The sequence below is a fragment of the Vulpes vulpes genome, chromosome 15 (assembly GCF_048418805.1).
Source record: "Vulpes vulpes isolate BD-2025 chromosome 15, VulVul3, whole genome shotgun sequence".
NCBI lineage: Eukaryota > Metazoa > Chordata > Mammalia > Carnivora > Canidae > Vulpes > Vulpes vulpes.
The window spans coordinates 339,145-365,096 of NC_132794.1; the positions used below are offsets into that span (position 1 = coordinate 339,145).

Consider the following 25,952-nt stretch of genomic DNA (forward strand, 5'->3'; position numbering starts at 1 on the left):
CAGGAAACGGACACCAGAGAACACCTGGGCGGGGAGTGGGGCACCACACTCACACGCACTCACATTCACTCACTCGCACTCACACGCACTCACTCTACCCTACATTTCCTTTGGACTGTGTCACTTCTCTGCCCCTGTATCTGCATCACTTTTTAATAAAACAGTGTGCAAAAGGGACCACTGGAGAAACAGAGCCAACCCTGACCGGAGAGCCAAAGCATCGGCCAGCACCCAGTGGGCACTCGGCAGTCGCGGAGCGCAGAGATATATACAAATAACAAATACAAAAAACAGTAAGTGCCAAGAATTCCAAAAGCGGGAGAAAGTGTGATAAGAAATCCAAGAAAGTAGCCACGTCGGAGATGATCAGGGAAGGTTCAAACTAAGAAGGCACCTGGGCTGGGCTTTGAGGGACGAAAAGAATCTGGCTGGGAGAACTTTAATACGCCACAAAGTATTTAGGAAGCACCACCAGTGCTCAATGATGTAAAGGCAAGGTCAGGCTCCCATTCTGAATACTAAGAATCATATCACAAATAACAGACATTAAAGACATTTAAAGAGGAAAAAAGCTTGTCAAGAAGTCCCTTCCTCTACACCCACAGAGCTTTTCCCCTTTTTGTTTGCCCGCATCCAGGCTAAGGCCCTGTTAACAGAAGGTGTAAAACCAGAAAGAGACTGAAGGCAAAGCTTTGAAACAGACCGATTAACGGGAATAAAGAAACAGGAGTGGAACAAACGTAGTCGACTGTGTAGGAGTTTCCTTTCTAAAGCAGGCAGGCCACTCAGACAAAGCAGCACTTTACACCACCATCCAGGTTTGGTTTTGTTTTGTTTTTTAAGATTTTATTCATTTATTCATGAGAGACACACAGAGAGGCAGAGACCCAGGCAGAGGGACAAGCAGGCTCCCTGCAGGGATCTGGATGCGGGACTCAGATCCCGGGACCCCAGGGTCACACCGTGAGCCCAAGGCAGCCGCTCAACCGCTGAGCCACCCAGGCATCCCACCAACCAGGTTTTTAAGGCAGTTCAGCATCAATAACCCCAAGATACTGTGCTAAATGAGTTGTGAAGTATTTAGAAGGTAATCTGACACTATAATAGGTAAAACACCAATGTTTGGGAATTGATTCTTTTTTAAAGTCAAAGTTACACTTCTAATAGCGTCACTTTCACCCACGGACATCCTCACAGGTTTTGAGGAGCCACGTGTGTGAAGTGTTTGTCTAGGGTAGGTGGGGGCGGGGGGCTGGGAGGTGTCTAAGGGTGGGGAGTTTGTAGCTCCACCTTTCATCTTCATCTTAATTTGAAGGAGATCCCAAAAAGGGTGCAACAGCCTGGAAAGTTAGGGGGAGACCGCAGTGCTGCCTTATTTCCCTCCTGGGAATCTATACCCTAAAGCCAGCAAGCGGCCCTACAGGAAAGCACCCACGTTCTGAGACCCGAAGCCCCTGAGGGCTGACCCCATTACAGTGGTTAATGCTGACAACCCAGGGAGGGTGCGAGACTGAGGCCACACGGGAGTGAACAAAGGCAGGGCCACACTTTCAACTAGTCCCTACTGGTGTACAGGCCGAGGGAAGCTGTGCAGGATTTTCCAGATTATCCAGGTTTCTACCCCCACCAGCCTCCGTGCGGCAGCGCCGTGTCTGCGGGCTCCGCTCTCCCGTAGCCTGCCCGGCTCCGCGTCACCTGGACGGTGCGCACCATTCTCTTCCAGACAAACCTGAGGCTGCTCCACAGGACTTTATTCTGATCAGAGATCTACCGCCCCCTTGTGTGATGGGGGAGGGGAGGCGCGCTTCCTACTTCTACTTGATCCAAGTTTTAAATGATGACGACAAAACGAATTTCGAATTTTGGTTGCTGTGGGACTGTGCTTCACAATGGGGCGCCCGGGGGCTCGGGGGTGGAGCGTCTCCCTTCTGCCAAGGGCGTGACCCTGGAATACCCGATGAGTCCCACGTCAGGGTCCCTGCAGGGAGCCTGCTTCTCCCCCTGCCTGTGTCTGTGCCTCTCTCTCTGTGTCTCAGGAATACATAAATAAAATCTTTTTTTTTTTAAAGATTGCATTTATTTATTCATGAGAGATACAGAAAAAGTATCTCTCTTTCGCAAAGGTGCGGGAACACCTGGGGGCAGGGCCGCGCAGGACTGGGCCCCGTAATCACTGACCTATTTGGGCCAAAAGAAAGGTGTCAGGCGAGCCTAGAAGCTGGGACCGAGGCCAGGGCTCCCGCCTCCCTGGCGCGCTGCACCCTGCGCTGTCAACGCTTAGTCCACACCCTCCGGGCTGAAGCCACCTTCCAGCGCCCGCGGCCGCCCCTTACTCATCGAGGCGGCTGCGCACACGCACACGGCCGAAGTGGGGACGGCACCCACGGAGTCCACGGATGAGATTTTTTTCGCTGAAGTAACATGAATTACAAGGTTCTTTCAGGAAGGGGTCCAGTCTCATCCGTCAGCTCCTAGAAAGCCCTTGAACATACAACCACGAAACACAAGTTGAGGGAATAACAAAAACAGGGGCAGAAATTAGGAGCCCTCTGCGGAAGGTACCTGCTGTGTGAAGCCTGCAGCCCGGGGCCCTCCCCCAAGCCCGTTCTCGAGCGCATCTCATGGCAAAGAATCCTCAAGTCCACCCCCTTCTCGCGCTTCCATTAAAGAACACGTGCCACAGACCCAGACATTTCAACGTTCAATTCAGAGCAGGTACCCGTGCGCCCACCGCCCCGAGCGTGGGGACATTACCGGGGCGCCCATGCACGCGCTCACCGACGTGGTAGTAGCTGGGCTATGAAACCATCGAATCTAAAAACTGAAAATGCATTTCGGTTTCAAAACCAGACTCAAACACTGAGCCGTGTTTCCTCAAAGGCCCCCGCTGCCCCGACGCGGGGCAAGAGGTCGCTCCGAGCGCGGATCCAAACAGAACATCAGGACGCAAGCCCGGGAGAGAGGATTCCAGAGGAAGCCGCCCACCGCTGAAGTGCAATCACTCCCGTCTCTCTTTAACAAGCAACCATTCATTCAGCTTTTCTTTTTTTTTTAATTTTTTAAAATTCCGGAAATGGGGCAACAACCTCCTTCTAAGCGTTCAGGGCTCCGCAGGTGTTCCTTTAGGCCGCGCGGCCGAGAGGCAGGTGCCGGGTGCTGGGCGCCCAGCCCTGGGATGCGCCCCAGGAAGCAGGCCCCGCCTGGAGCATCCAGAGACGCCCCTTCCCACCCAGACTCACGAGCTGGAGGCCAAGCCACTCTGGACCCGCAGGGCACTGGCGCTGGGGGGGGGGGGGAGCACTGGGGTCCCAGGTGAGGGTCGGGGTCCAGGGTCAGGGTCTGGGTCGGGGTTGAGGTCTGGGGTTGGGGTCCTGGGTCTCAGGGTTGGGTCCTGGGGTCAGGGTTGAGGTCGGGATCCCAGGGTTGGGGTCGGGGTTGAGTCTGGGTCTGGGGTCCCGGTCTAGGGTCTGGGCCCGGGGTTGGGGTCAGGGTCAGGTCGGGATCCCGGGTCCGGGTCCCTGGTCCAGGACAGGGTCGGGGTCAGGACCCTGGGTATGGGTCACGGTTGGGTCAGGGTTGGGTCAGGACCCCGGGTCGGGGTCCAGGTCCAGGGGTCAGGTCAGGATCCTGGGTCCGGGCCCCTGTGAGGGTTCGGTCATGGTCGGGGTCCTGAGTCCTGGGGTCGGGGTTGGGGTCGGGGTCAGGGTCAGGTCGGGATCCCGGGTCCGGGTCCCTGGTCCAGGACAGGGTCGGGGTCAGGATCCTGGGTCCGGGCCCCTGTGAGGGTTCGGTCAGGGTCGGGGTCCTGGGTCCTGGGGTTGGGGTCGGGGTCCAGGGTTAGGGTCAGGGTCGGGTCCGGGTCTGGGGTCAGGTTAGGACCCCGGGTCCCGGGTCGCGGGTCAGGGTCGGGGTCGGGGCGGGGTCGGGGCGGGGTCAGGCCCGGGTCGGGGTCAGGGTCGGGTCAGCCCCCGGGTCCCGGGTCCCGGGTCCCGGGTCCCGGGGCGGGGCGCGCTCACCCTCCGACAGCTCCAGCTCCAGCTCGGCCAGGCTCTCCCGCACCTCGGGGGGCAGCGGCGCCGCCTCCAGCGCACACCCGCGGGCGGCCATGGCCTCGGGCGGCGCCCCGCGGACGACCAGGCCGGACGGCGCCGGAGGCCCCGGGCGCGGCCCCTCGCGGCCCTCAGCCCGACCCGGCAGGGCCCCGCGGAGCCGAGGCGGCGGGTGGGGCGCGGCCGCGAGCACGGGCGCGAGCACGAGGCCGCCCCGCCGCCACCCCGCGCGCCCCCGAGCGCCCGGCAGGCCCGACGCGGAGCGCGCGTGCGCGGGGCGGGGCGGGGCGGGGCGGGGCGGGCGGGAGGAGGAGGGACAGTGCGCGTGCGCGGGCCGGGGGCGGGGCTCGGGGAGGCGGCCCGCCCAGCAACAGCGAGGCTCGCGCCCATTGGCTCCGAGGCCGCGGGGCGGGGCTGCCGGGGAGGCGGGCGGGCGGGCGCGCGGCGGGGCTGCGGCCTGGGTCCCAGGCTTTCGGCTATTTCTCCTTTTATGTAAGATTAAGATTTTATGTATTCGTCGGTGAGAGCCGCAGAGACGGGCGGAGGCCAGGCCGGGCAGGCGCAGGCGCCCCGCGGGGACCCCGCCCAGGTCCTCCCGGGTCAGCTCGCTCCCGCCCGCAGCCTGACCTCGGCCTGACCTCGGCCTGACCTCCGCCTGACCTCGGGAGGGGGCGCCCGGGGCAGGTGCACCTGCAGGCCGCAGGGACCCCCGGGGTCGCGCCCCCGCCCGGCTGCGGGCACCTGCTGCAGGTGAGCAGCCAGGCGGCCGGTGCAAGCCTTCGCGGGGCAGTAGCTTCCATGAGGCACAGCGGATGGGCCGCTCCTCCTTGAACCGTTGATGCCCTTGAGAAAAAGGAGGGGCCCCCTGGGGCTCAGTCAGCTAAGCCTCCAGCTCCGGACCTCGGGGTCAGGAGTTCAAGCCCTGCCTTGGGCTCCAGGGTGGACGTGGAACCTACTTTATTCATTTTTTTTTTTTTCTTTTAAGAAAAACAACAGAGAGTTGATGGCTCACAACTGAAAGGCATGCAGTCTCTTTGGTTGCATATAAAGAAACAATCTGGGCAGCCCTGGTGGTTTAGCACCTGCCTTTGGCCCAGGGCATGACCCCGGGGTCCCGGGATCCAGTTCCACATCGGGCTCCCCGCATGGAGCCTGCTTCTCCCTCTGCCTGTGTCTCTGCCTCTCTCTAAGTGTCTCTCATGAATAAATAAATAATCTTAAAAAAAAACAATCTCCCACGTTGAGACACATAAAGTCAAGGGCCAGGCCCAGGGACTAACTCCTCAAAGACCGTAAGCATCCAACCCGGGTAGCTCGGTCATGCTAAATTTGGGACCCTGGTCGGGGAAAGCTGGGGCCAGGACACACGGGTTGGAGGGATTTGCTACCTGGCTGGCTACCTTCGGAGGTTTTGCCTCCCCAGCCTACCGCGTGCCTCACCTCTCCCTCGTTACCCAGCACTCCTTCCTCGCACCCGCTGGACACTAAGCATATAATCACAGGTATTTTCGGGGGATAATTTGGCTGGAAACATAAGATTGAAAGGGAAGTCTAGCCCCTCCCCCTCACGGGAACTGTGTGTTGTACTAGTTTGCTTGGGCTGCACTAACAGAGCACCACAAACAGGATGGTTGACCAGGAATTTATTGCCTCTGGAGGCCAGAAGTCAGAACAAGATGATAGCAGGGGGGCGCCCGGCTGGCTCAGAAGAGCATGCGACTCTTCATCCAGGGCTCATGAGCTAGAGCCCCAGATTGGGAGTAAAAGTTACTAAAAAAAAAAAATACACTTAAAAAAAAAAGATGACCGCGTGGCTGGTTCCTTCTGAGGGTCTGAGATGTCATTCGTCTCTCCCAGCTTCTCGCGGTTTGCTGGCAGTGTTTGCTGTCCTTGGCTTGGAGGGGCGTCACATCAGCCTTCAGACCCACATGGCTTTTCCCCTACGTGTGTCTGTTCCTGTGTTCAAATTTCCACTACTTATCAGGACACCAGTCATATTGAATTAGAACCCAACCCTGATGAATTCATCTGACCTTGGTCATCTGCAGAGACCCTATTTCCAAATAAGGTCACATTCACAGGTACTTGGGCTTAGTACTTCAACATCTTTTCTGGGATAGAATTCAACCCACTGGGCAGCCCGGGGGGCTCAGCGGTTTAGCACCGCCTTAGGCCCGGGGTGTGATCCTGGAGACCGGGGATCGAGTCCCACCGAGTCCCACGTCGGGCTCCCTGCAGGGATCCTGCTTCTCCTCCTGCCTGTGTCTCTGCCTCTCTCTCTGTATCTCATGAATAAATAAATAAAATCTTAAAAAAAGAATTCAACCCGTTAACAAGCTGTTGGGACCCAGCCAGCAAGTACTGCCAGGAACTGGGACGATTTGTGTGGGCCTGGATCATGAATGAGTAGTGGCGCCAACATCATTAATTCATGAGCATGACCCTTGAAGAAATCGGATGGGAGCTGCAATGTAAAAGTCAGCAGAAGACAAACGTAGTGATCCCGAGGGGCACCTGCACCCCAGCGTTCACAGCAGCCGTGTCCACAGGGGCCGCGCTGTGGGAGGAGCCCAGATGTCCATCGACAGGTGATGGAGGAAGGAGACGCGGTCTATACACACCGGGACACCACTCAGCCGTCAGCGAGGACGAAATCTTGCCGTTTACAACAACACAGATGAGCGAGAGGGCACTACGCTCCTGAAATAAGCTACTCGGAGAAAGGCAACTACCCGTGGTTTCCCTCAGATGTGGAATTGAAGAGACAAAACAGGATCACAGGGGAAGGGAGCGAAGAATAAAACGATGAAGTCAGAGAGGGAGACAAACCCTGAGAGACTTCTGACTCCAGGAGACAAACTGAGGCTCACTGCAGGGAGGAGGTGGGGGACGGGGTCACGGGGGACGGGCGTCGAGGAGGGCACGTGGCGTCGTGAGCACCGGGTGTTCTACGCAACTGCTGAGTCACTGACCTCTGCCTCTGAGACTAGGAATACACTATATGTCAGTTGAATTTGAATAAATTTTTAAAAATAATAAAATTGAGCAGAAGACTTCCCTGGCTTATCCGCAATCTTGTAGGACATGGCGTTTACACCTACACGAAGACGGGGTGTGAACCTGCCTACGGGAGGGCTGCTGGCTTGATGGCGGATCTAGGGTTGGGTAACAAATCACCACTCTCGGTGGCACAGATCAGAATCATCCCTCTCGGTTACTCATTTCCTCACACGTCTGACAGTTGCTGTGGGCCCCAGATGGTGGAACGTGTGGAACAGAGTTTGGCCTGAAGGGTCTGCTGACGACTGCGTGGTCCCATCCCGTCAACATACTGTTCGGCCAGATGAGCGCGAGGCGAAGATGCTGCAGACCCTGGTGAGACACAGGTACTACAGGAAGGAAATCCCAAACCCTGTGAAAATTCGGGGCCTGCTACCTCCATAATATTGTGAAGGATCCCGTGGTGGCCCAGGGCATCCTTTCCAGAAGTAAAAGACGATTATTGCATCTTCCTCCTCAACAGTTAGGAAGCAAGACCCTGTTGCACCTCTTCAGGTTCTGGAAGCAGCACGTTCCACACCTGGGAATCCAGCTCAGACTCTAATACGGACTGAGTTGGAAAACTGTCAGCTTTGAGAAGAGCCCAGAGTCCTGATGCCTGTGTACCTGGGCCGTACCATGGTGCTCCTGCTAGAGCGGCCCCCCGGGGGGGGGGGGGTGCGCAGGTAGTGAACAGAGGCCGCGATAGGTCCAGGCTGTGATGCAAGTGGCTCCGCCACCTGAGTCCTATGGTCTAGCAGGTGGCATTGGTGGTTACCGGAGTGAGGAACAACGCAGTGTGAAGTTTCTGGCATGTCCAGGTAGGAGACTCACAACTCAGGACCGTGAGCTTCTGGCACACCAGTTAGAGCAGAGAATTTATATGCCTCATGGGGAAAAAAATATCCTGGTTTGCTACTGTGCTTCGATAGAGAGGGAACACGGGACCTTGGGACACTCAAGTCACCGTGCAGCCAAAATAGCCCATTACGAGATGGGCTGTCAGAGTCTCCGGGTCAGCTGGGCCCGGCAACAGCCCGTCATAAGATGGAAGCAGGACTCAGCAGGAGTGGGGACGCCCGGGGGGCTCAGCAGTACAGCACCGCCTTCCGCCCAGGGCGTGATCCAGGGGTCCGGGGATCGAATCCCACGTCGGGCTCCCTGCAGGGAGCCTGCTTCTCCCTCTGCCTGTGTCTCTGCATCTCTCTCTCTCTCTCTGTCTCTCATGAATAAATAAATAAATAAAATCTTTAAAAAAAAAAAAGGAAAGACAGCGTGTAAGACAGTGGTAAGGGTACATCCTCCCAAGAGGCAAAGCTCCCAGTCATTCTTTTTTTATGTAACAAGCAAACCAAGGTGAGAATATATACGGACCCTGGGCAGCGTCGGATGACCTGGGTGACTGGTTAGGGCTTGGAACAAAAATAATTAGAGGCTGGGGACAAGGAGATCGGGGATGAGGCGTGGGGGCAGGCCTATGGGAATAGGCACCAAGGGGGACGGTCTTTGTGTAAAATGCTGATGCCCAGAGAGCCTCCGCGGAAGGAGTATTAAACAGCCCAGTAGACACAATGCAGCCAGGTGACACTGGACAGCGGCTGTCATCGGCAACCCTAGTATTGGCACAACGGGCAGGAGGACTGCGCGGCCAGAGCGTGAGAGTGGAGGCCACTCCGGGCCCAGCCGTGTGAGTCTTCTGATCCGGCCACGAGCGGCCACTCGGTGTCTAACCTGCCAGCCCAGGACGGATGCTGAGCTCCCACTGTGGCTCCTCACAGCGAGAAGCTCCTGTGACCAACTCCACCGTGTTGGAGCTCTTCCAGCCTGGAGGCGCCAGGCGTCATCTTCACGGGAACACACTCACAGTCTATGTATAAGTTTGGCCTTCGTGCCCACAGATGCCAGCCGGCAGGGCCTTACGGGGCATCTGCTCCCCTGGCGCCGCGGAATCCATGGCATCTGCTGCCCGCCAGAGCACCGGGCCAGCCAGCCCAAGCCAAAGCTGACGCGCTGAAGTAGGAGTTGATACCTGCGAAGACAGGGGCCACGAAGACCTTAATGTGGCGCGGTGTTCCCAACAGGAGGGACACGGGAGCTGAAATCCAAGGGCGCAAACACGAGTGGTCCCACTTAGCGCTGCCCCCAGAGATCCACTCGGGAAGTTTCTGCTTCCTGTCTTCCCGAGTCCAGACCGCAGGGTAGAGGTCCTGCCTCCCAAAAAGGACGCTCACCAGGGCACACAGCAAGTGTTCCACTGCATTACGGACTACGGAGGTCTGGGAACCGGGGGACCCAGCATCCGGGAACCAGCAGGCAAGGGGAGGAGTCGCTGTCTTGAAAGGGGAGGAGGTAGGCGTGCTATGGTGCTAACTACACAACGGGGAGAAGTCGGGGGGGCCCAGGTGATCCGTGTTGGTGTCCTGGTACTGCTCCCGCGACTGAGAAACTAAAGAATTAAAACACTAACTTAAAAACACCTACATTAAAAAAAAATAATAATAAATAAATAAAAACACCTACATTTCCTGTAGCAGTAGCTACGGAAACCAAGATATGGACGCAGCCCACGTGCCCATCGACGGCTGGCTGGCTGGGGAGGGGGGTAAATGGGGTAAATGTACACAATGGACTATGACTCAGCCGCCAAAAAGAATGGAATCTTGCCATTCGCCGCGGCGGGACGTGGATGGAGCTAGAGGGTATCGTGCTGCGTGACACGAGCCTGAGAGAATCTAAGAAACAACAAAGAGAAACAGACTCATAAATACAAAGAACTGGTGGCTGCCAGGGGCGGGGGGGGGGGGGGGCGGTGAAGCAGATAAAGGGGATGGAGAGGCACAAACTCCCAGTTATTAAGTAAAGGAGTCACGGGGATGCGAAGCGCAGCCTGGGGAGCACAGTCAGTAACGCCCAAGTGACGAGTGTAACACGTGGCCACACCGGTCACGGTGATAACGTAGAAAAGCGCTGAGCCTCGATGTCTCGCGCCTGAAACGGATGGAACATTGCCCGTCAGCTACGCTTCAATTGGAAACACAGATACGGGCTGCACGTGGCTGCTTGGGTCCGTGGAGCCCCGACTCTCGGTCTCGGGGTTGTGAGTTCAAGCCCCGTGTGGAGTGTAGAGATGACCTAAAAATAGAATCTTTAAAATAAGTGAATGAATAAAAAGGTGCCTGGCTGGCGCAGCGGGTGAAGTGTGATTCTTGATCCTTGTGTTCAAGCCCCACGTTGGGCGTGGAGCCTACTTAATAACAAAAAGTAAAAAAACAAATATACAAGCATAAAGTAAATTTAAAAAAAAAAAACTAATAACAATGCATTAGAAATAAAAGCATAAGTTAAGAACACTTTGTTCCATCAAAAACTAAAAAGTAGGGGCCCTGGTTGGCCCAGGCAGTAACACATGCAACTCCTGATCTCGCTCCTGTAAGTTCAAGCGCCAGGTTGGGCACGGAGATCATCTAAAAATTTTTTTAATTAAAAAGACATAAAAAAACACATTAGAAAATGAAAGGGAACCTGGGGGTTCAACTTGCACACGTGACGCAAGGCTCTGCCTGTGGACCCGCAGGAGCTGGCAGCCTGGTGGGAGGACGGCCGTCGGGGCCACTGCTCTCGGGCCCAGGCCACTGGCTGCCCCTGATGGGACGCGCGTGCAGGCTCACAACCTGGCCCCGTGCACCACGGGTCACGGGGTGGGGGGACGGGGCCGGGCGCTCCCCGTCAGTAGGGAGCTTCCTCCGAGGCCCGTCCTGGGCAGCCCGAGACCAGCAGGACTCCACACCCTCCCTCCAGTTAGAAGCTCCTATAGAAGCCTTCACCGGATCCAGTCACATGCACGATCCAGATGGATCCACGCGGCTACGCGTCCTCGGAACAGTCCCACAGTGGGAACACAGGGCGGAGCACACATTCCAAGGACCAAGGACGGGCAGGGAGTGAGCAGCCTCCGGCTGACTGCCCAGGTGGGCTGGGGCCAGCCCAGGGCCGGGCCGTGACCCCGACGACCTCCTCCGGCGAGGGCGGGGGGACTTCCAGTCTCTCAGCGTTTGTCTCCCTCTCTGACTCGTCCAGCTTCACTTTCCCTCCTTCCCGTGACCCTCTGGGCTGTGTCCTCCAGTCCCCGTGTGCGGGAGGCCGTGGGATCATGTCCCTCCCCAGCCAACTCGCCCCCCTCGACATCACGCCCTCAGCTCCCCCCACATCAGTGTAAATGGCGAGATCTCCCCCCCCCCATGGCCGAGTGACACCCGGGGTGCGCAGGGACCACGTCTCCTCCCTCCAGCATGTGTCCGTGGACGTCGAGGCTCCTCCCACAGCGCGGCCCCCATGGACACGGCCGCGGGGAACGCGGGGTGCAGGTGCCCCTGCAGCTCACCGCCTCTGGGCTGTGGGGTCGGTACCCAGCAGTGCAATTGCCGGGTCGGAGGGCAGCTCCGTGTCAGGCTCCCTGAGGCCACCCCCCCACCCCGTCCCCACCGTGGCCCCCCCGCCTGCGTTCCCACCAGCCGGAGAGGCTCCCCTTTCTCCACATCCTCCCCGCACCTGTCGCCTCTGTCGCCTCCCGACGGTGGCCGTCCTGCCGGGCGTGCGGGGGGTGGGGGGGTCCCATGTGGTGCTGGTGTGTCTCCCTGACGCGGCTCCTTATTCTAAACGGTTCCGAGCACAACACCTAAGAAAGCCGGACTGTCACCTGCCAGCTCGCCCCAGAGCCACAGTGAACGACTCCCTTATGCGCAGCCTCAGGGTCACCCCAGGGACGCCCGTTGGGCTGCGTCTCCTGCAGGGAACAGGCCCCCCGGCTGTGCGGTCGCTGTGAGGGCAGAAGGCGCACCCCTCACGCAGCATCCCCGCCGTCGCCTCCCTCATGCAGCCGAGCACGTGCCGGGGGCGAGCGGGAAACCCGTCATGGAAGCGCGCGGTCACCCAGAGAGCCGCGCTGTGGAAACACCCACGCCAGCAGGACCCCTGGGCCAGCAGGACCCCTGGGCGGCTCCACGGGCGAGCCCCTCCCTTCGGCCCAGGGCGTGACCCAGGATCCCTGGACCGTGCCCGCGTGGAGCCTGCTCCTCCCCCTGCCTGCGTCCCCCTCTCTGGGCCTCTCAGGAATGAGTAAAACCACCCGAGGCAGCGGAACACGTGCCCGTGCAAGGTCCCACCGCAGGAAACGGGCGGAGAGCGGGGAGGGCCGCGCGGGCAGGCCTGTCTCTGTGCGGGGCGGAGGGCTCGCGGCGCTCCACCAAAGCTGACGCACATTTCAACAAATTCCAAGTCAAGGTTTCGGGTTTTCACCAATTACAAAGCAAATTGGATAAAATGAAAGAAACCACAAGGGCCGTTCGCACGTAAGGCCGTGCTGTCATTTTATTGTTTCTGTTCTGCAGCCGAGCTCCCCTCCGTCCACGTCAAGGAAATAACCAGCGGGAGGCCGGTCTCCGCTCGCCGCGTGGAGGCAAGGCCGGGGCGCCCGTCATCGCGCACGACCCGGGCAGGAGCTAAAGCACGGCAGGGACCGAGATGCTCCGCGCGGCCTCTCACCGGGGCGGGTTCCCAGGCGCCGCCCGCCGCACGCCGTCCTTAGGAAAAGGGAAAGAGCCCTGTTCCTCAAATAGAGCCGCCACAGGAGAGAGCCTCAAGGATTTTATTCACTGTTTCGTCCTCTGGCAGCAGGATTTCTTTGAACCCGAATCTAGAAATGAAAATGACCGACCGTCAGTTCAGCGTCTCCACGGGACTTTTTTTTTTTAATTTTTATTTATTTATGATAGAGAGAGAGAGAGAGAGAGAGAGGCAGAGACACAGGCAGAGGTAGGAGCAGGCTCCATGCAGGGAGCCCGACGCGGGACTCGATCCCGGGTCTCCAGAATCGCACCCTGGGCCAAAGGCAGGTGCCAAACCGCTGCACCACCCGGGGATCCCTCCACGGGACTTTCAACGAGAGCTGCTGAGTTCTGGGCCGGGGCCCTGAGCTCGTCTCACTTGCGGTAAGAACGAGAACCACAGGACACACGACGGCTCAGGCCCTGACCGTAGAGACGCCGCCACCGTGTGGCACCTCGTGTGCGAAGGGGTGGGGGGGGACGGAGCCCGCGGTCCCCGGCCTCCATGCACGGGCGGCGCCACCACCTGCCATCGCCCTCCCAGGGACACAGGGACACGGCGGCGGTGACCGTGGACTGGGCTGGGCCCGGGGTGTCCGGCCGAGACCCTCACCTGCGGCCGCCCCGCCCAGCCGCTGCTGGATCACCTCCAGGTGGCGAATATACTCCGTCAGGGAGCGCTCGGGATCTTGAGAAGCAGCCGGGGACCCTTGTGATCTTGAATCCGGGGACGGAGTGGATCTGCGAAGACACGCGAGTGTCCTGAGCACGGAGAGTGCGGCGAGGGGGGACCGGACGGTGTTCCCCGCAGAGCCTCTCCCGCCATGGCAGAGCCTGAAGCGTGCACACGCGTGTGCTGCCTCCACCGCCCCTGCCCACCGCGCGGCCGGGAGCCCTAGTCAGGCATGGTTTTAAAATGCAGTGTAAAGAAATTTAAAAAATAAAAAATAAAAAAATAAAGTGCAGTGTGATGTTCTAGAACTGACTTCTGGGGATGCCTGGGTGGTCAGGGCGTGACCCCGGGGCCCCGAGATCAAGTCCCGCATCGGGGTCCCCGCAGGGAGGCTGCTTCTCCCTCTGCCTGTGTCTCTGCCTCTCTCCATGTCTCTCATGAATAAATAAATAAGACCTTAAAATAAATAGTAAATACAAACCCAACTTCTATAAAGTGAGTTATAATGAGTAAGATTCCCCGTACACCAGTCTGTTAAAGTCCCCGAGGGAAAATAAAATAAAGTCCCCGAGGGAGCGAGCCCCGGGAGGGAACCTGGCGGGGCCCCGCTGACACGGGCTCCATCTCACGACCCCGGCTGTGGGGGGCCAGGCCGGAGCCAGGTGCACGAGGTCGGCACGGCGGGAGCACACGCCTGCGGCTCCACGGGGCGCCCGTGCGAGGGCGGGACGGCCACACCAGACGCCCAGGTGCAGCGTGCACGGAGATGCCCCGTCAGCCGGGGCGCGGGGCGAGGGCACATGCGGGGGCTGAGAGCGGGACACGCTGGCACGGAGGAATCCAGACACAGGTGCCGACACCACAGAGACACAAACTCAAGTGTGCTTTGTTACAAATCCTGGGAGATCGTGGTGGAAACGACACGGCTCCGACGGCTTCCCTGTCCCGGCGCCTGAGTAGACGCTTGCGCGGTTCCCTCTGCAGAGCGAAGCCGTCCCACGCTTCGCAGGGAAACCCCGATGGCCAGTCCCAGCCGCGGCCCCGTCCCCGCGGCCTCCAGGGGCGCACGGGTCACCGAGGGCCAGACCTACCTGCACCGACCAGCAACCTCCAGGCCTCTGCTGTCCTAAGTGGAGGCTGCAGGCCTCCCCACAGGGGCCCGGTGTCTCCCACGGCCCTGGGACGGCTCACGTCACCCCGAGTCCCCAGGACACGTGCAGCCCAGCCCAGCGGGCCCTGGCGCGTGGCGGCCACACTCACCTGTGCCTCCTGCCCGGGGAGGCCTTGGGCGCTCGGTCCCCAGAGCGGCTGCAGGACGTGTCCCGGGTCGGGGGCGACCTGCTGGCTGCGGGCGGGGGCTGCTGCCGTGGCGCCGGGAGCCCTTCTCCCCGAGAACAGGAAACAGAGGAACACCCGTGAGCAGAGGCCCTTCTACCAAAATTCAAAGTCTATGAACTTTTAAGAGTCTGCACGGCGATTTCAAAGCATTTTTAAAATAACCGATTTGTAAAATCATGTTTTAAAAAGCCCCGGAGGCGGCCTGAGTTTTGATCTCTGTACTGTGCCACGGGGGCGGACCCGGGGCTGACCCGACCGGACCGCTCGGCGGGCGCCCGTGGCCTGCGGGGCAGCGAGGGGCTCGGGGGACGGAGGGGCCCCGGACCTGGGGCAGCAAGGTCTTCAGAGGCCAAGAAGCCATTTTAATTCCAGGAAATAACACACGGGAACCAGGGCTGATGGGCGGCCGGGCCGCGTGCCCGATGGGGACACGGTGACACGGGGGCAGCAGGCAGTCGGCTCCCGACACCTTTCGTCACGACGGCGACCGTGCGCTCAGGTCCCTGCGCTGTCCCAGCGCCGGCCGGCGTCCGCCCAGCACCCGCACCACCTCCCTCCAGGAGCCACCTCGCCGTCTGCTCGCGGGGCAGTGGGCCCACCTGGACGTGGTGCTCTGCCGTGCGTGGCGGCGCCTCTCCGATCCACCTCTTGCCACTTCTTAACCAGAAAGCGTAATCTGCGCGGGAGAGGAAGGACACGGTAGGCCGGAAACCAGAGCACAACGGCTGCGAAGACAGCAGCGAGTGCAGGCCTGACCCGCCACCCTGACGCCCAGCGGCCCAGCCCCGACGGCTCGGGGGGCACAAGGGAGACCCAGCCGGGTGGTGCCCGGGGACGCGGCGCTGTGGCCTCCCGCCTGCCGCCCTAGGCCCTGACCCTGGCTCCAGGGAGGCACTTTCTGATTCGCATCAAACCACAGCTGTGGGGAGGGGAGGGGAGGGGAGGGGAGGGGGGGGAGGGGCTGCTGGCCCGCCCCACGTGGCACCGCCAGGCTTCCTGGCCCAGCGCAGCCTCTGCAAACATGCGGGGCGGGCGGGTGGACGGACAGGTGGGGGCTGCGGTCAGAACCCCGAGCCGAGGGGACCGCGCCCTGAGGCCGCCTCCCATGTCTGCGGTCTCCATAGGGCAGGGCAGGGCTCCCTGCCCCCCCCCCCCCGCCCCCGGTGCTTGGCCGACCAGGGGAACCAGCCCACCCGGCCTGAGGGAGGCCCCAGGGCGTCACGGGCGCATGCGGCCCTACGATCCCCCAATCCTCAGTGGGACAAATGCTCTGAGAAATTCCGCATCAGGACACAGAACCGATTTCATCACCGGTATGAACAGGCCCAGATCCCCAGTCACACCCGAGGCCCCACACCTGCCCCTACACGACCCCGTGCAAACCAGCCGGGGCCACAGACAGCGCTGGGGCGGCAGGACCCCCCCCCGCCCTCCCGGAGATGGGCTCACGGCCCCCCGGACGGAGCACACGTGTCACTAGAACGTGGGACGTGGCCACGGGGAGCGGTGGGACACAGTTTCAACCCCATCAGCTGTGCCTGTCCCGTCATCACACGGGACCCAGCACGCGGCCGTCGAGGGGGAAGCCCGGGTTTGGTGAGGAAAAGCCAACTCCGCGTGCTGCAGACAGTTGTGCACAACGTGCCCTTGGGGCAGGCGTCACGTAATCTTAGAGGCTCAAGCGTCATTGTCCTGGGGGGGCCTGGGATGGGGGGGCACAACCCGGCACCCCGTGTGCCTCCTGCCCGCGGACTCGGGGCGGCGCGGGCCTCAGCGCTACCTTAATATGGCGATCACCACCCTGACGGCCGTCCGGAACCTCGTGAAAGGGCGCGACGTGGTCGTCTTCTTATCGGCTTTGGAGGGAAACACGCCCAGGTGAGCGATCATGGAGAGCGTCTCTTGTTCAGAGTCCTGGAATCCACCAATCAGCAGCAAAAGGTACTTCTTCTGATAAATCAGAGCTTTCCTGAAGCTTTCTGCTCTCAAGTAATGCAGGTACAGCTTCTCCATCTGAAAGAAATAAAAAAGCAAACCGATCACGGGACAAAGGCCGTGCGGCAAGTGTCCCCTTGTGCTTTACAAACACCTGGATGGGGCACAGGGCGGCTGCCGGTGGAGCCTGCGGCCCTGGACCCAGGGTTCCGGGTTCGAGCTCACGCCGGCTGCAGAGAACCTAGACAAGCACAGCTTTAAAAACTTGAAATAAAAAGAATCAGACGGTTTCCCCCCTTGGCAAATTGTCACCTCAGTCAGCCGTGCACACGGTTCCCAGGGACGGCCTGCGGCAGAGGACGGCGCACACATCCTTCCCGGGCCTGCGAGGGCCTCCCAGGGCCCCTGAACGGGACCCCGAGGGCCGTGCACACCTGGCGGGTGGGGGCTCGTCCGGGGGCCGCAGGACACCCTGAAGCAGGGGCGCATCCTCATAACCTGATTCCAACACGCGTTTCCCCTCAAGGGAGGGCTCAGTGCTCGGACCTGGGGCCACACGACGACCCGCGAATCGCCGACCTGGGTGTTCTCGGGCTGTGGGGACCGTGGCCTCAACGACGCAGCCGGGCGCCTTGACTGTGCACGCACACACTCGGGAGCGACACCAGCTGCAAGTGTGTCCCCTCCAACCGCGCTCCCCGCGGCCACCAGGCACACGGCGGCGCCCGCCCTCGGGACGGCAATGCCTCCTCAGCCACACGAACCAACAGGAGTTTTCAGAGTCCCCTGGGGCGTCGGGGAGACCGGCAGGCGGAGAGGGCTGGGGGCGCTGCTGTCGAGAGCGGGGGCAGGTGCCTGCAGCCCGATCCCAGACCGCAAGGCACGCGGGCTCCCGGGGACGCTCACACCTTCCCCTCAACTCTGGGGTCAACCCCAAACTGCTCTGAATACAAAGTCTATTTTTTCTGAAAGAGCAAGGCATGCGTGGGGGGTGGGTGGGGGGAGTCCCAAGCAGGGCCCCACGTGGGGCTCAACGCAGGGCGCGACCCCAGGACCCCACGGTCGTGACCTGAGCTACATCAAGAGTCAGACACTCGACCGACGGGGCCGCCCCTGCACACGTAAGGGTCCGCGAGCGGAGGCGCCCAGTGGCCCCCGGCCCGGCCTTACTTGCACGCCGCAGGTGTTTGCGTCCTCGCGCGCGGCTGCTGGTGGCAGTCCTGGGTCTGGCTGTCGCGCCGAGCTCGGCAAGGCCGTCCCGTCCTGCTTCCCCGCACACCTGTCCGGCCTCTGCAACAAACCACAGACGCACCGTCTACGGAGCGGCTCCTACGCAACAGCATCGAGGGAAACGGCCAAGGGCAGAGTCAGCAGGAGATACCACGCAAACCCCCAACCCAGGGTCAGGGCGCGTTCACACAGCTCGTGTCCCCCTCGGCCGCCCCCCAGGACCTTTCCAGGCTGAGGCCCCCGGGGGCGGAGGGGCTGGAGCTCGTCTCCCGAAGGCCGCGGCGTGGCCGCCCCTGGGTCCCCGATCCGCATCCCTTCAGAGCCCCGAGCGGCCACGTGTGTTATCGGGTGCTCGGCGCTCATGGTGGGGACTACACACGCGCACCTGAGCACGACTGCACGACGGGCGCTTTACCGAGAACAAAACCCAAACGCGTGTCAAACACTGAAATCAAAGCACTGAGTCTGTTGAGCAGCACACACTTCTGGTCCTGGAAACGCTAACTCCCGAGTCCCTGCTTCCGCCGCGGCACCAACAAATCACACCTGGACGTCTCAGCGAGGGCGTCGTGCACGCAGAGGCCGTCACCACCAGGCGCACGTCCAAGCACATGCACGCGGCTGGACACCGTGTGCGCAGGACGCCCAGAGCCCCACAAGGGGCCTCTCAACAGAGGAGCAGGATCCCGCAGTGAGACAGCAAGGGGCTGCCCCACTGCCTGGCACGGGGCCACGAGCTCAGTGACCCCCGTCCTGCAGGCACGGGGCAGGGCAGCCTGGTCGCACCAGCCCCAGCTCAGGGCACAGCTGGAGGAGGAGCCCGTGACCGAGGGGACCCTGTGGACGGGCCCTCGCGGGACCCCGGATGAGGAAGAGGAAGGCCACATGTTTGCTGTCCTGGTCCTAACACACGGCCTGGCCACTGCTGGGAAGACACCCTCCAGGAACGAGAGTCCCCTTGGACAGGGAGACAACGCTCCGCTAATTCATGCTCAGTCTGTAATTTACTCATTAAAAATATTTATTTTAGAAGTGCCTGCAGGGCTCAGCGGTTTGGCGCCTGCCTTTGGCCCTGCGCGCGATCCTGGAGACCCGGGATCAAGTCCCCCATCGGGCTCCCTGCATGGAGCCTGCTTCTCCCTCTGCCTGGGTCTCTGCCTCTCTCCGTGTGTTGAATGAATAAATAAATAGAATCTTCAATTAAAAAAAAAAATTACACTACGTGAAAGGAGTGAGACAGAAAAACGCCAACACCGTACCATCTCACTTATATGCAGAACCTAAAAAACTGGAACAAATAACAGAACAAAACAGACTAGAAAGAGACTCAGGGCAACAGAACAAAGTGGCCGGCGGCCAGAGAGAGGACGAGGCAGAGGAGGGACGAAGAGCGGCAGCGTCCTGTGCTGGGGACGCCGCGGCAGCTCGGGTGGCGACAGACGCTCCCCGGTCGCAGGGGCTCAGGGCTCCGGGTCCCCGTGTGGCCCGCCGACACTAGCACAGCATCTGTGTCAATTCTTCCTCAGTAACAATTTATTCCCCGATTTCCTGGTGAGCTTCTCTCTGAAGGTAAACGTGTGCCTGGGCTCGGGTCCCAGGGACAGCCGCGGCCTCCAGCAGTGAGGAATGCACGGCCCGGGTTGCTGGCGGCCGGGCCGACTTTGCCCCCCGCCGCCCGAGCTTCACCACGCGCAGCGCGAAGCCGGTGGCACCTCGGCAGACAGCGACCCCTCGACGCAGGAGCAGCTCGGTGGGGCCCCCCCAGCACCAGAACCACCACGTCCCCCACTGAGAACCTTCCCCAAAAGATCCATCCTGGGCTCTGGTGGTTTCACTGGTGAATTATAATTAACTTTTTTTTTTTAATTTATGATAGAGAGAGAGAAAGAGAAAGGGGCAGAGACACAGGCAGAGGGAGAAGCAGGCTCCATGCACCGGGAGCCCGATGTGGGATTCGATCCCGGGTCTCCAGGATCGCGCCCTGAGCCAAAGGCAGGCGCCAAACCGCTGCGCCACCCGGGGATCCCAATTATAATCAATATTTAAGGAAGAAACGATACCAACTCTATGTAATCTGCTCCAGAAACTAAGAGGAGTGAACAAGTCCCAACTCGTTTTCTGAGGCCAAAACTACGTCCCACAAAAAACCCTCCGGACTAAGATCCCTCGTGAACTCAGAGGCAAAAATGCTCCACAAAATACGGGCAAACTGAATCCAACAATACGTAAAAATACGAAGACATCACGACTGACTGGGGCCCCCCGGGACGGCAGCGCAGTCCACGCCCAAAGATCACGGTAATACGCCGTTGGCTGAGGAAACAAGGAGAAACACGTCAGTGTATCAACAGGCGAAGGAGAAGCGTGACAACCTCATGCATTCGTGGTGAAAAGTCCTGGCAGCTGAGACCGGAAGGGCAGTGGTCAGCCCAGGGCCTGCGCACGAGCCGCTGGCGGACGGAGGCCCTGCCCCCAGCACTGGGCACCAGGCGGGGGTCCAGCCTGCGCAAGAGGCCGAGGGAAGGGAATCAACGGGGTCACGCTGGAGAGGAGACAAGACTCGCCACAGATGACGTGACCGTCTACGTAGAACACCCACAGGAGGGTTCACGGGGCGAGAGCCTGAGGTCGGCCGGGTCACGGACAAGCGGACCCGGGCACAGTGACCGCGTCTCTGCACACGAGCCCTGAACACCCGGGAAACAAGATGCTTCACCGGCCCCCGGAGGGTGCAACGTGCAGGTGTCAACACGCTTCCAGGGCCCGAGGCGGCCGACCGCGCCCTCAGAGGGCCGAGGGCCCGGCAAGCTCCCAGGCGGGAGACCCGCGCCGCTCAACCGCAGCCTCCCTACGGCTGCGTCGAGAGGTCAGTTCTCGCCTAAAACCTCCACGAGAGCCTCACGAAGTACAACCACAGGTTCATCCCCTGGAAGCGCACAGCTCAGCGGGTTTTACTACATTCACCGAGCGCAGCGATCACCGTCTACCGCGAGGTCCTCGCCGCCCAACCCCGCCCGCCCCCGGGAACCACCGACTTGGGTGCTGCCTCAGTGGCGTTGCTGCCCCGGACACCCCACACGGAGGGGCCACGCGGAGTGAAGGAAGGTCCGCGCTCAGCCGCACTCAGCAGTCCCGCAGCCCTTTCTCCCGCCGACGCAGCCCATTTACGCATAAGCCGTATTTTACTTGCCCCTTCGTTAATTATGGACATCTGGGTTATTTCCACGTTTTGGCCAGTACAAGCGGTGGTGATAGGAAAGTGTGTGCACGAGCTTTTACGTGGAACTGCCGGTAGGCACGGCCCGACGGTTTTCCAGACCAGCGGGTCCCACACCTCACGGTTCCCCCCACAGCCGTCTACACACTCGCCCACCGTCCCAACCAACCAACCAGCAAGATTCTAACACGTATGTGGAAAGGCAGAGAAGCAAGAATAGCCAAATAATTTGAAAACAGAATAAAATTGTGATTTTCACACGACCCGATACGAGGCTGTAATATAACCCATGCGGCCTGGTCAGTCGAACAGGACGGAGAATCCAGACACCCGACCGCCGACCGCCGTGGGAAGAGGTCTGACATCAGCACCAAGACAACCACGACGTGTGTCACACTAACTGATCCCAACACACATACAGATAATCCTCGACCAAAACCTCGGACCGAAAAAAAAGTGACTCAAAATGGATCACAGACCCAAATGTAAAAAGACCAACTGCAAACTCTCGGTGCGATCCAGTTAAAAAAAAAAAAAAAAAAAAAAAAAAAAAAAAAAAATCAACTTAATTAAAACTAAATTTCAGGGATGCCCGGGTGCTCTGCTCAGCAGTTGATCCATCTGCCTTTGGCTCAGGGCGTGACCCCAGGGTCCCGGGATCGAGTCCCACGTCAGGGGGAGCCTGCTTCTCCCTCTGCCTGTGTCTCCGCCTCTCTCTGTGCATGTCTCTCATGAATAAATGAATAAAATCTTTAAAAAATACTTTTTAGATTTTGCTCTGCAAAGGGTGGGACCCATATGGAGGAGACAGTGTCGCCAGGGAGAAGAGGTCACAAATCACATAACTGACCAAGCAGTCGCATCCACGACGTATAAAGAACTCAGAACGCAGCAGCATGAAGTGGGCAAGGACACGTCACCAAAGACGCCACGGACGCCACTCCACACCCGAGACCACGGGAACGGAAAAGGCACGGCCGGCAGCAAACGTGCAGATGCAGCACCGAGACTCCCCGGTTTTGGGAAGCGAGGTGGGGCATCCGTGGGCGCTCGGCGGGGCTCAAGGTGACGTGGGGACGCGGCACCCCAGGGGTTCAGGCCAGAGAAACTGCAGAGAAAGCGCTAGGTCCGAGTCAAAAGCCACAGGCGAGGGGCTGCGCTGAGCACACCCGCGGCCAGGACGCTGCTCAGCAACACAACGGGCCACGTCGCCGCCCAGGAGGATCCCAGCGGCGTCTGGAAAGAGGAGCCCGTGTGCTTCCACCTGCGGACGTCCAGGAAGAGGCGGGTGCGGAAGGAGCCAGGCTGTGCCTGCCAGCAGCCGGCCACCAGCGTGCGCGGCCCTGGGTCGCCAGAGTCTACCTGTGTGAAAACTCAAATGACGTCCTACCAAGGAGGGGCAGATTCTACTGTGTGAAGTTAAAAATAACTTAAGATACTTTTTCTCTGTAAGAAAAATAAAGTAAGTGACAAATATGACAATCTAAACATAAAAGAAAAAATAGGCATTCCAGGTAAAAAGTCTATCAAAACTACACAATAAGGAAGGTTTCCATCATCTTAATCAGCTAAAAGTCAAATAAATACATTTCCTGTCACGAGCGTGTCCCAAACATGATCTCGTGGCGAGGGTCACGGGCACCCGCACACGTCTGTGCGCAACGCCACACGTCGCAGAGACGTAAGGAGGACCGTGTGGCGCCCTCGGGCGCGAGCCCCCAGCAGTAACCGGGACACCCGCCGCCCGCCCAGGTCGCGTCCCGCACGTACGCTGCACACGCCGCGCCTCAGCACGTGATGCTTCAGGGACTTCTCCAGCTGGGACACCGCCCGGCACAGCTCGGCCTTCTCCTGGGACACCGTGCGCAGGGCCTTCGTCAGGGAGTCGTTGTCTTTCAGGAGGACGTCCACCAGCTGGGTCTGCAGCTCTGCGGTCATTTTTTTCTTGAAAGAGAGAAAACAGAGATAAACACACAGACTTGTTTGTTAAAAGGTATGCACGGGGGCACGTGGGGGGCTCGGCGTCTGCCTTCGGCTCAGGTCCTGATCCCGGGGTCCTGAGGTCGAGTCCTGCATGTGGCTCCCTGCTCGGGGCGGGGGGGGGGGGGGGGTCTGCCTCTGCCTCTCCCCGGTGTGCGTTCTCTTTCTCTCAAATAAATAAACTTAAAACTCATTTTTTTTTTTTTAATTTTAGAGATTTTATTTATTCATGAGAGACCCAGAGAGAGGCAGGGACACAGGCAGAGGGAGAAGCAGGCTCCCTGCGGGGACCCCGATGCCGGACTTGATCCCGGCACCCAGGGGTCACACCTTGGGCGCTAAAACGAGGGAGGGCTGCCCAAAAACTCATTTTTTTAAAAAAAGATACACATTATTTGTGTTTTTCACCGTTTCAGGAATCATAGTCATGTACGTATTTGGAGTTCAGTGGGCGGCTGCTGAACTGGGCAAAGCCACCGTGTATGGGGCGGAAAACAAGCCAGCTAACCGCTCGCCTCGCTCCTCCGCAGGACAGCCCTGCCCACCCGTGGGCGGCCGAAGCACAGCTCCTGCTGCAGAGGCGGCGCGTGCAGGGAACGGCCCTGCGGGCCCCAAGCGCACGTCCGTCGTCTCCACGATGGGAGCAATGCTCTGCCTGCGGCTGGCAGGGGACACGGCCGAGGCGCGGCTACCCAGGCAGGACGCACGGTGGCCAAGGATCACCTACCAGGATCTGTCCGCGAGCAGGACCTCGCAGCTGCTCGGAGGCTCAGGATTCGCCAGGAGGCCCTGGGCACTGACCTACACACTCAGCCCAGGGGTGCGAGGGGCACCTGCCCTGAGCAGAGCAGCCCAGCGCCCGCTGGAGGTACATTGGGCACTTGGCAAGGTCACATGGCTTTCTGGGGGGCCTCACATCACGAGGCCCTCGGTCTGCCGGGAGGGGAGGTGGCGGGAGGGGCCGGCAGGGAGGGGCCGGCGGGGGTGTGCAGGGGGCGTGCGGGGGCCCAGCCTCACCTGGGAGGAGCTGGGCGTGCTCAGCTCAGACTTGAGCTCCTCTAGCGTGTGCAGTAAGGATGTCACTGCTTTCTCATTTGATGACGTCCAGTCGCTGATGGTCCTGTGAGGACACACAGGGTCACCCCCGGCCACGGGAGCTCCGGGAAGACACCGAGGGATCCAGAGCAGCCCCCGGAGGACTCGCCCCGGCCTGCTCCCTCGAGCAGTGCTCTGCCCATGACAGGTGCGTGGGAGCGCCTCTACTGCCAGCCGCGGCCCTCGTGTGGACCCAGAGACCCCGGCCACGGACCCGCTGGGGTCTGTACCGGGTTTAAAGCACCATCCAGAAGGAGGGTGCATCCAATTACAGGCGGGAGGACCCTATTTGCTGAGTTTCTGCACAGACAAGGAAGGGCAAGTACTGACTCTTTCACTCACAGAAATACTCCCACAGGCCCCTCGGCCAAGGAGACGCGCCCCCTGCGCGAGCAGTGGCTGAGGGTCGTGGGCAGGGCGGCCGCAGCACGGACAGGCCGCGCCACTCCAGCTGGGGGTGCCTGGGCGGCAGGGCCGGCCCGTGGCCCAGGAGTGCCGCCCACATGCGCCCCCAGGCGCCCACCTGTCCACCGTCCGGCTGACGAAGCTGGTCAGGAGCCCGGCGGCGCACAGCAGCTGCTGCCGGACACGCTCCAGGCCGAGCCGCTCCTCCTGCAGCCGCTCGGCCTCTGGGCCCTGGGCAGCCTCCTCCTTCGCCTCCAGGGCCTGTACCGTCCGCTGAAGCTGCCGGATCTTGTGTTCATCGCGCTGGCGCTGCAGCTCCAGTTCTCGCTGTTGTCAATGGCAGAACGACAGAGGAGCCTCAGCCACGCGTCCCGAGAGCCGGAGTCAGGCCCAGCGGCCACGACGGGCGGCCCCCAACCCACAGGGGCCCCGGAGGGGCCGCTCCCGCCAGCACCGAGCCCGGGCGTGCAGGCCGAGGGCAGGGCCTTGGGAAAGGCCTCATCGGCACTTCTGACAACTACCAGGACTGCGCCGGCGTGAGCAGGGGACGCTGGGCGGGACGCAGGAGCCTTCACAGGGCCGGCTCCACCCACACACCTGCACACACCTGCACACGCACACGGGAACGCCATGAGGTGGGTGGGGACCGCCCTTCACCGTGGAGGTGCTGCATGCTGGCTCCCGAGACAAACCGAGCGGCAGCCCCCTGCCCGCCCCCCAGCGCTGTGCCCCCCACAGGGACGGTGCACCACGCGGCGGGGCCTCCGTAGGCAGCCACGCACAGGAGGGCACCTGCAGCTTCCACAGGTGCGGCTGCGGTGGGGGGGGGGGCGGCGTGTGCAGAGCTGCACAGAGAGTGCTCTGCCGGGCTGGGGACACCCTGGGGCGCCCGTGCCCGGCCCGGGGCTCCCACCGCACAGAGCACGCGCCCCCCCTCCCCGACCCGGCATCACCTCCAGCGAGCCTGCAGCCGGGGGGGACACGGGGGCACCAGCGAGCCTGCAGGCTGGCACGCAAGCAGCAAGCAGCCAGCGTTTAATCTCCGTAGAAAAGATGAAAGCGACCCTGAAATAACTACCCTGGAGGCCCCTGTGTTCTGACCCGGGACAACTGCCACCCACAGGGGCCGGACACACGGCCCTTCACCGACTCAAATCCCTGGCCCGGGGTGCGTCACGGACGACTCTGTAACTGAGGAGACATTTCCTTTGCATCTTGTAAGCAATCGTGTTACCACTTGTTCTTTTAAAAAATCGAGACTAAAGAGTTGGGCTGAAAGCATCAGTCGGGGGAAGTCCTTCAGGAGTACACAAGGGCGCCCGGCACTCTTCCCGGGGAGGACAGGTACACACCCCTGAACGCGCTCGGGGCCATCGGCAAGGCCACCC

The 25,952-nt window shown here is 60.6% G+C and overlaps 2 protein-coding genes across 17 annotated transcripts in view; both read right to left on the reverse strand.

Moving 5' to 3' along the window:
- Positions 1-4,248, reverse strand: part of DIP2A (disco interacting protein 2 homolog A) — a 90,071-nt gene extending 85,823 nt beyond the window's left edge. For 4 of the 6 annotated variants that reach the window (XM_072738508.1, XM_072738507.1, XM_072738505.1 and 1 more), the window contains exon 1: positions 4,017-4,224. In XM_072738508.1, coding sequence (XP_072594609.1) covers positions 4,017-4,107 — 91 coding nt within the window. In that variant the 5' untranslated portion in view covers positions 4,108-4,224. Of the gene's footprint in view, positions 1-4,016 lie in introns of all 6 variants that reach the window. The other 2 variants (XM_072738510.1, XM_072738509.1) reach the window with 2 other exon arrangements.
- Positions 4,249-12,425: 8,177 nt separating this feature from the next.
- PCNT (pericentrin) overlaps positions 12,426-25,952 on the reverse strand; it is a 103,054-nt gene continuing 89,527 nt past the window's right edge. For all 11 annotated transcript variants that reach the window (XM_025985473.2, XM_025985471.2, XM_025985474.2 and 8 more), the window contains 9 exons: positions 24,683-24,891; positions 24,082-24,184; positions 22,855-23,028; positions 17,808-17,927; positions 16,483-16,715; positions 15,302-15,378; positions 14,625-14,745; positions 13,305-13,432; positions 12,426-12,780 (listed from right to left, as the gene is read on the reverse strand). In XM_025985473.2, coding sequence (XP_025841258.2) covers positions 12,737-12,780; positions 13,305-13,432; positions 14,625-14,745; positions 15,302-15,378; positions 16,483-16,715; positions 17,808-17,927; positions 22,855-23,028; positions 24,082-24,184; positions 24,683-24,891 — 1,209 coding nt within the window. In that variant the 3' untranslated portion in view covers positions 12,426-12,736. The remainder of the gene's footprint in view (positions 12,781-13,304; positions 13,433-14,624; positions 14,746-15,301; positions 15,379-16,482; positions 16,716-17,807; positions 17,928-22,854; positions 23,029-24,081; positions 24,185-24,682; positions 24,892-25,952) is intronic.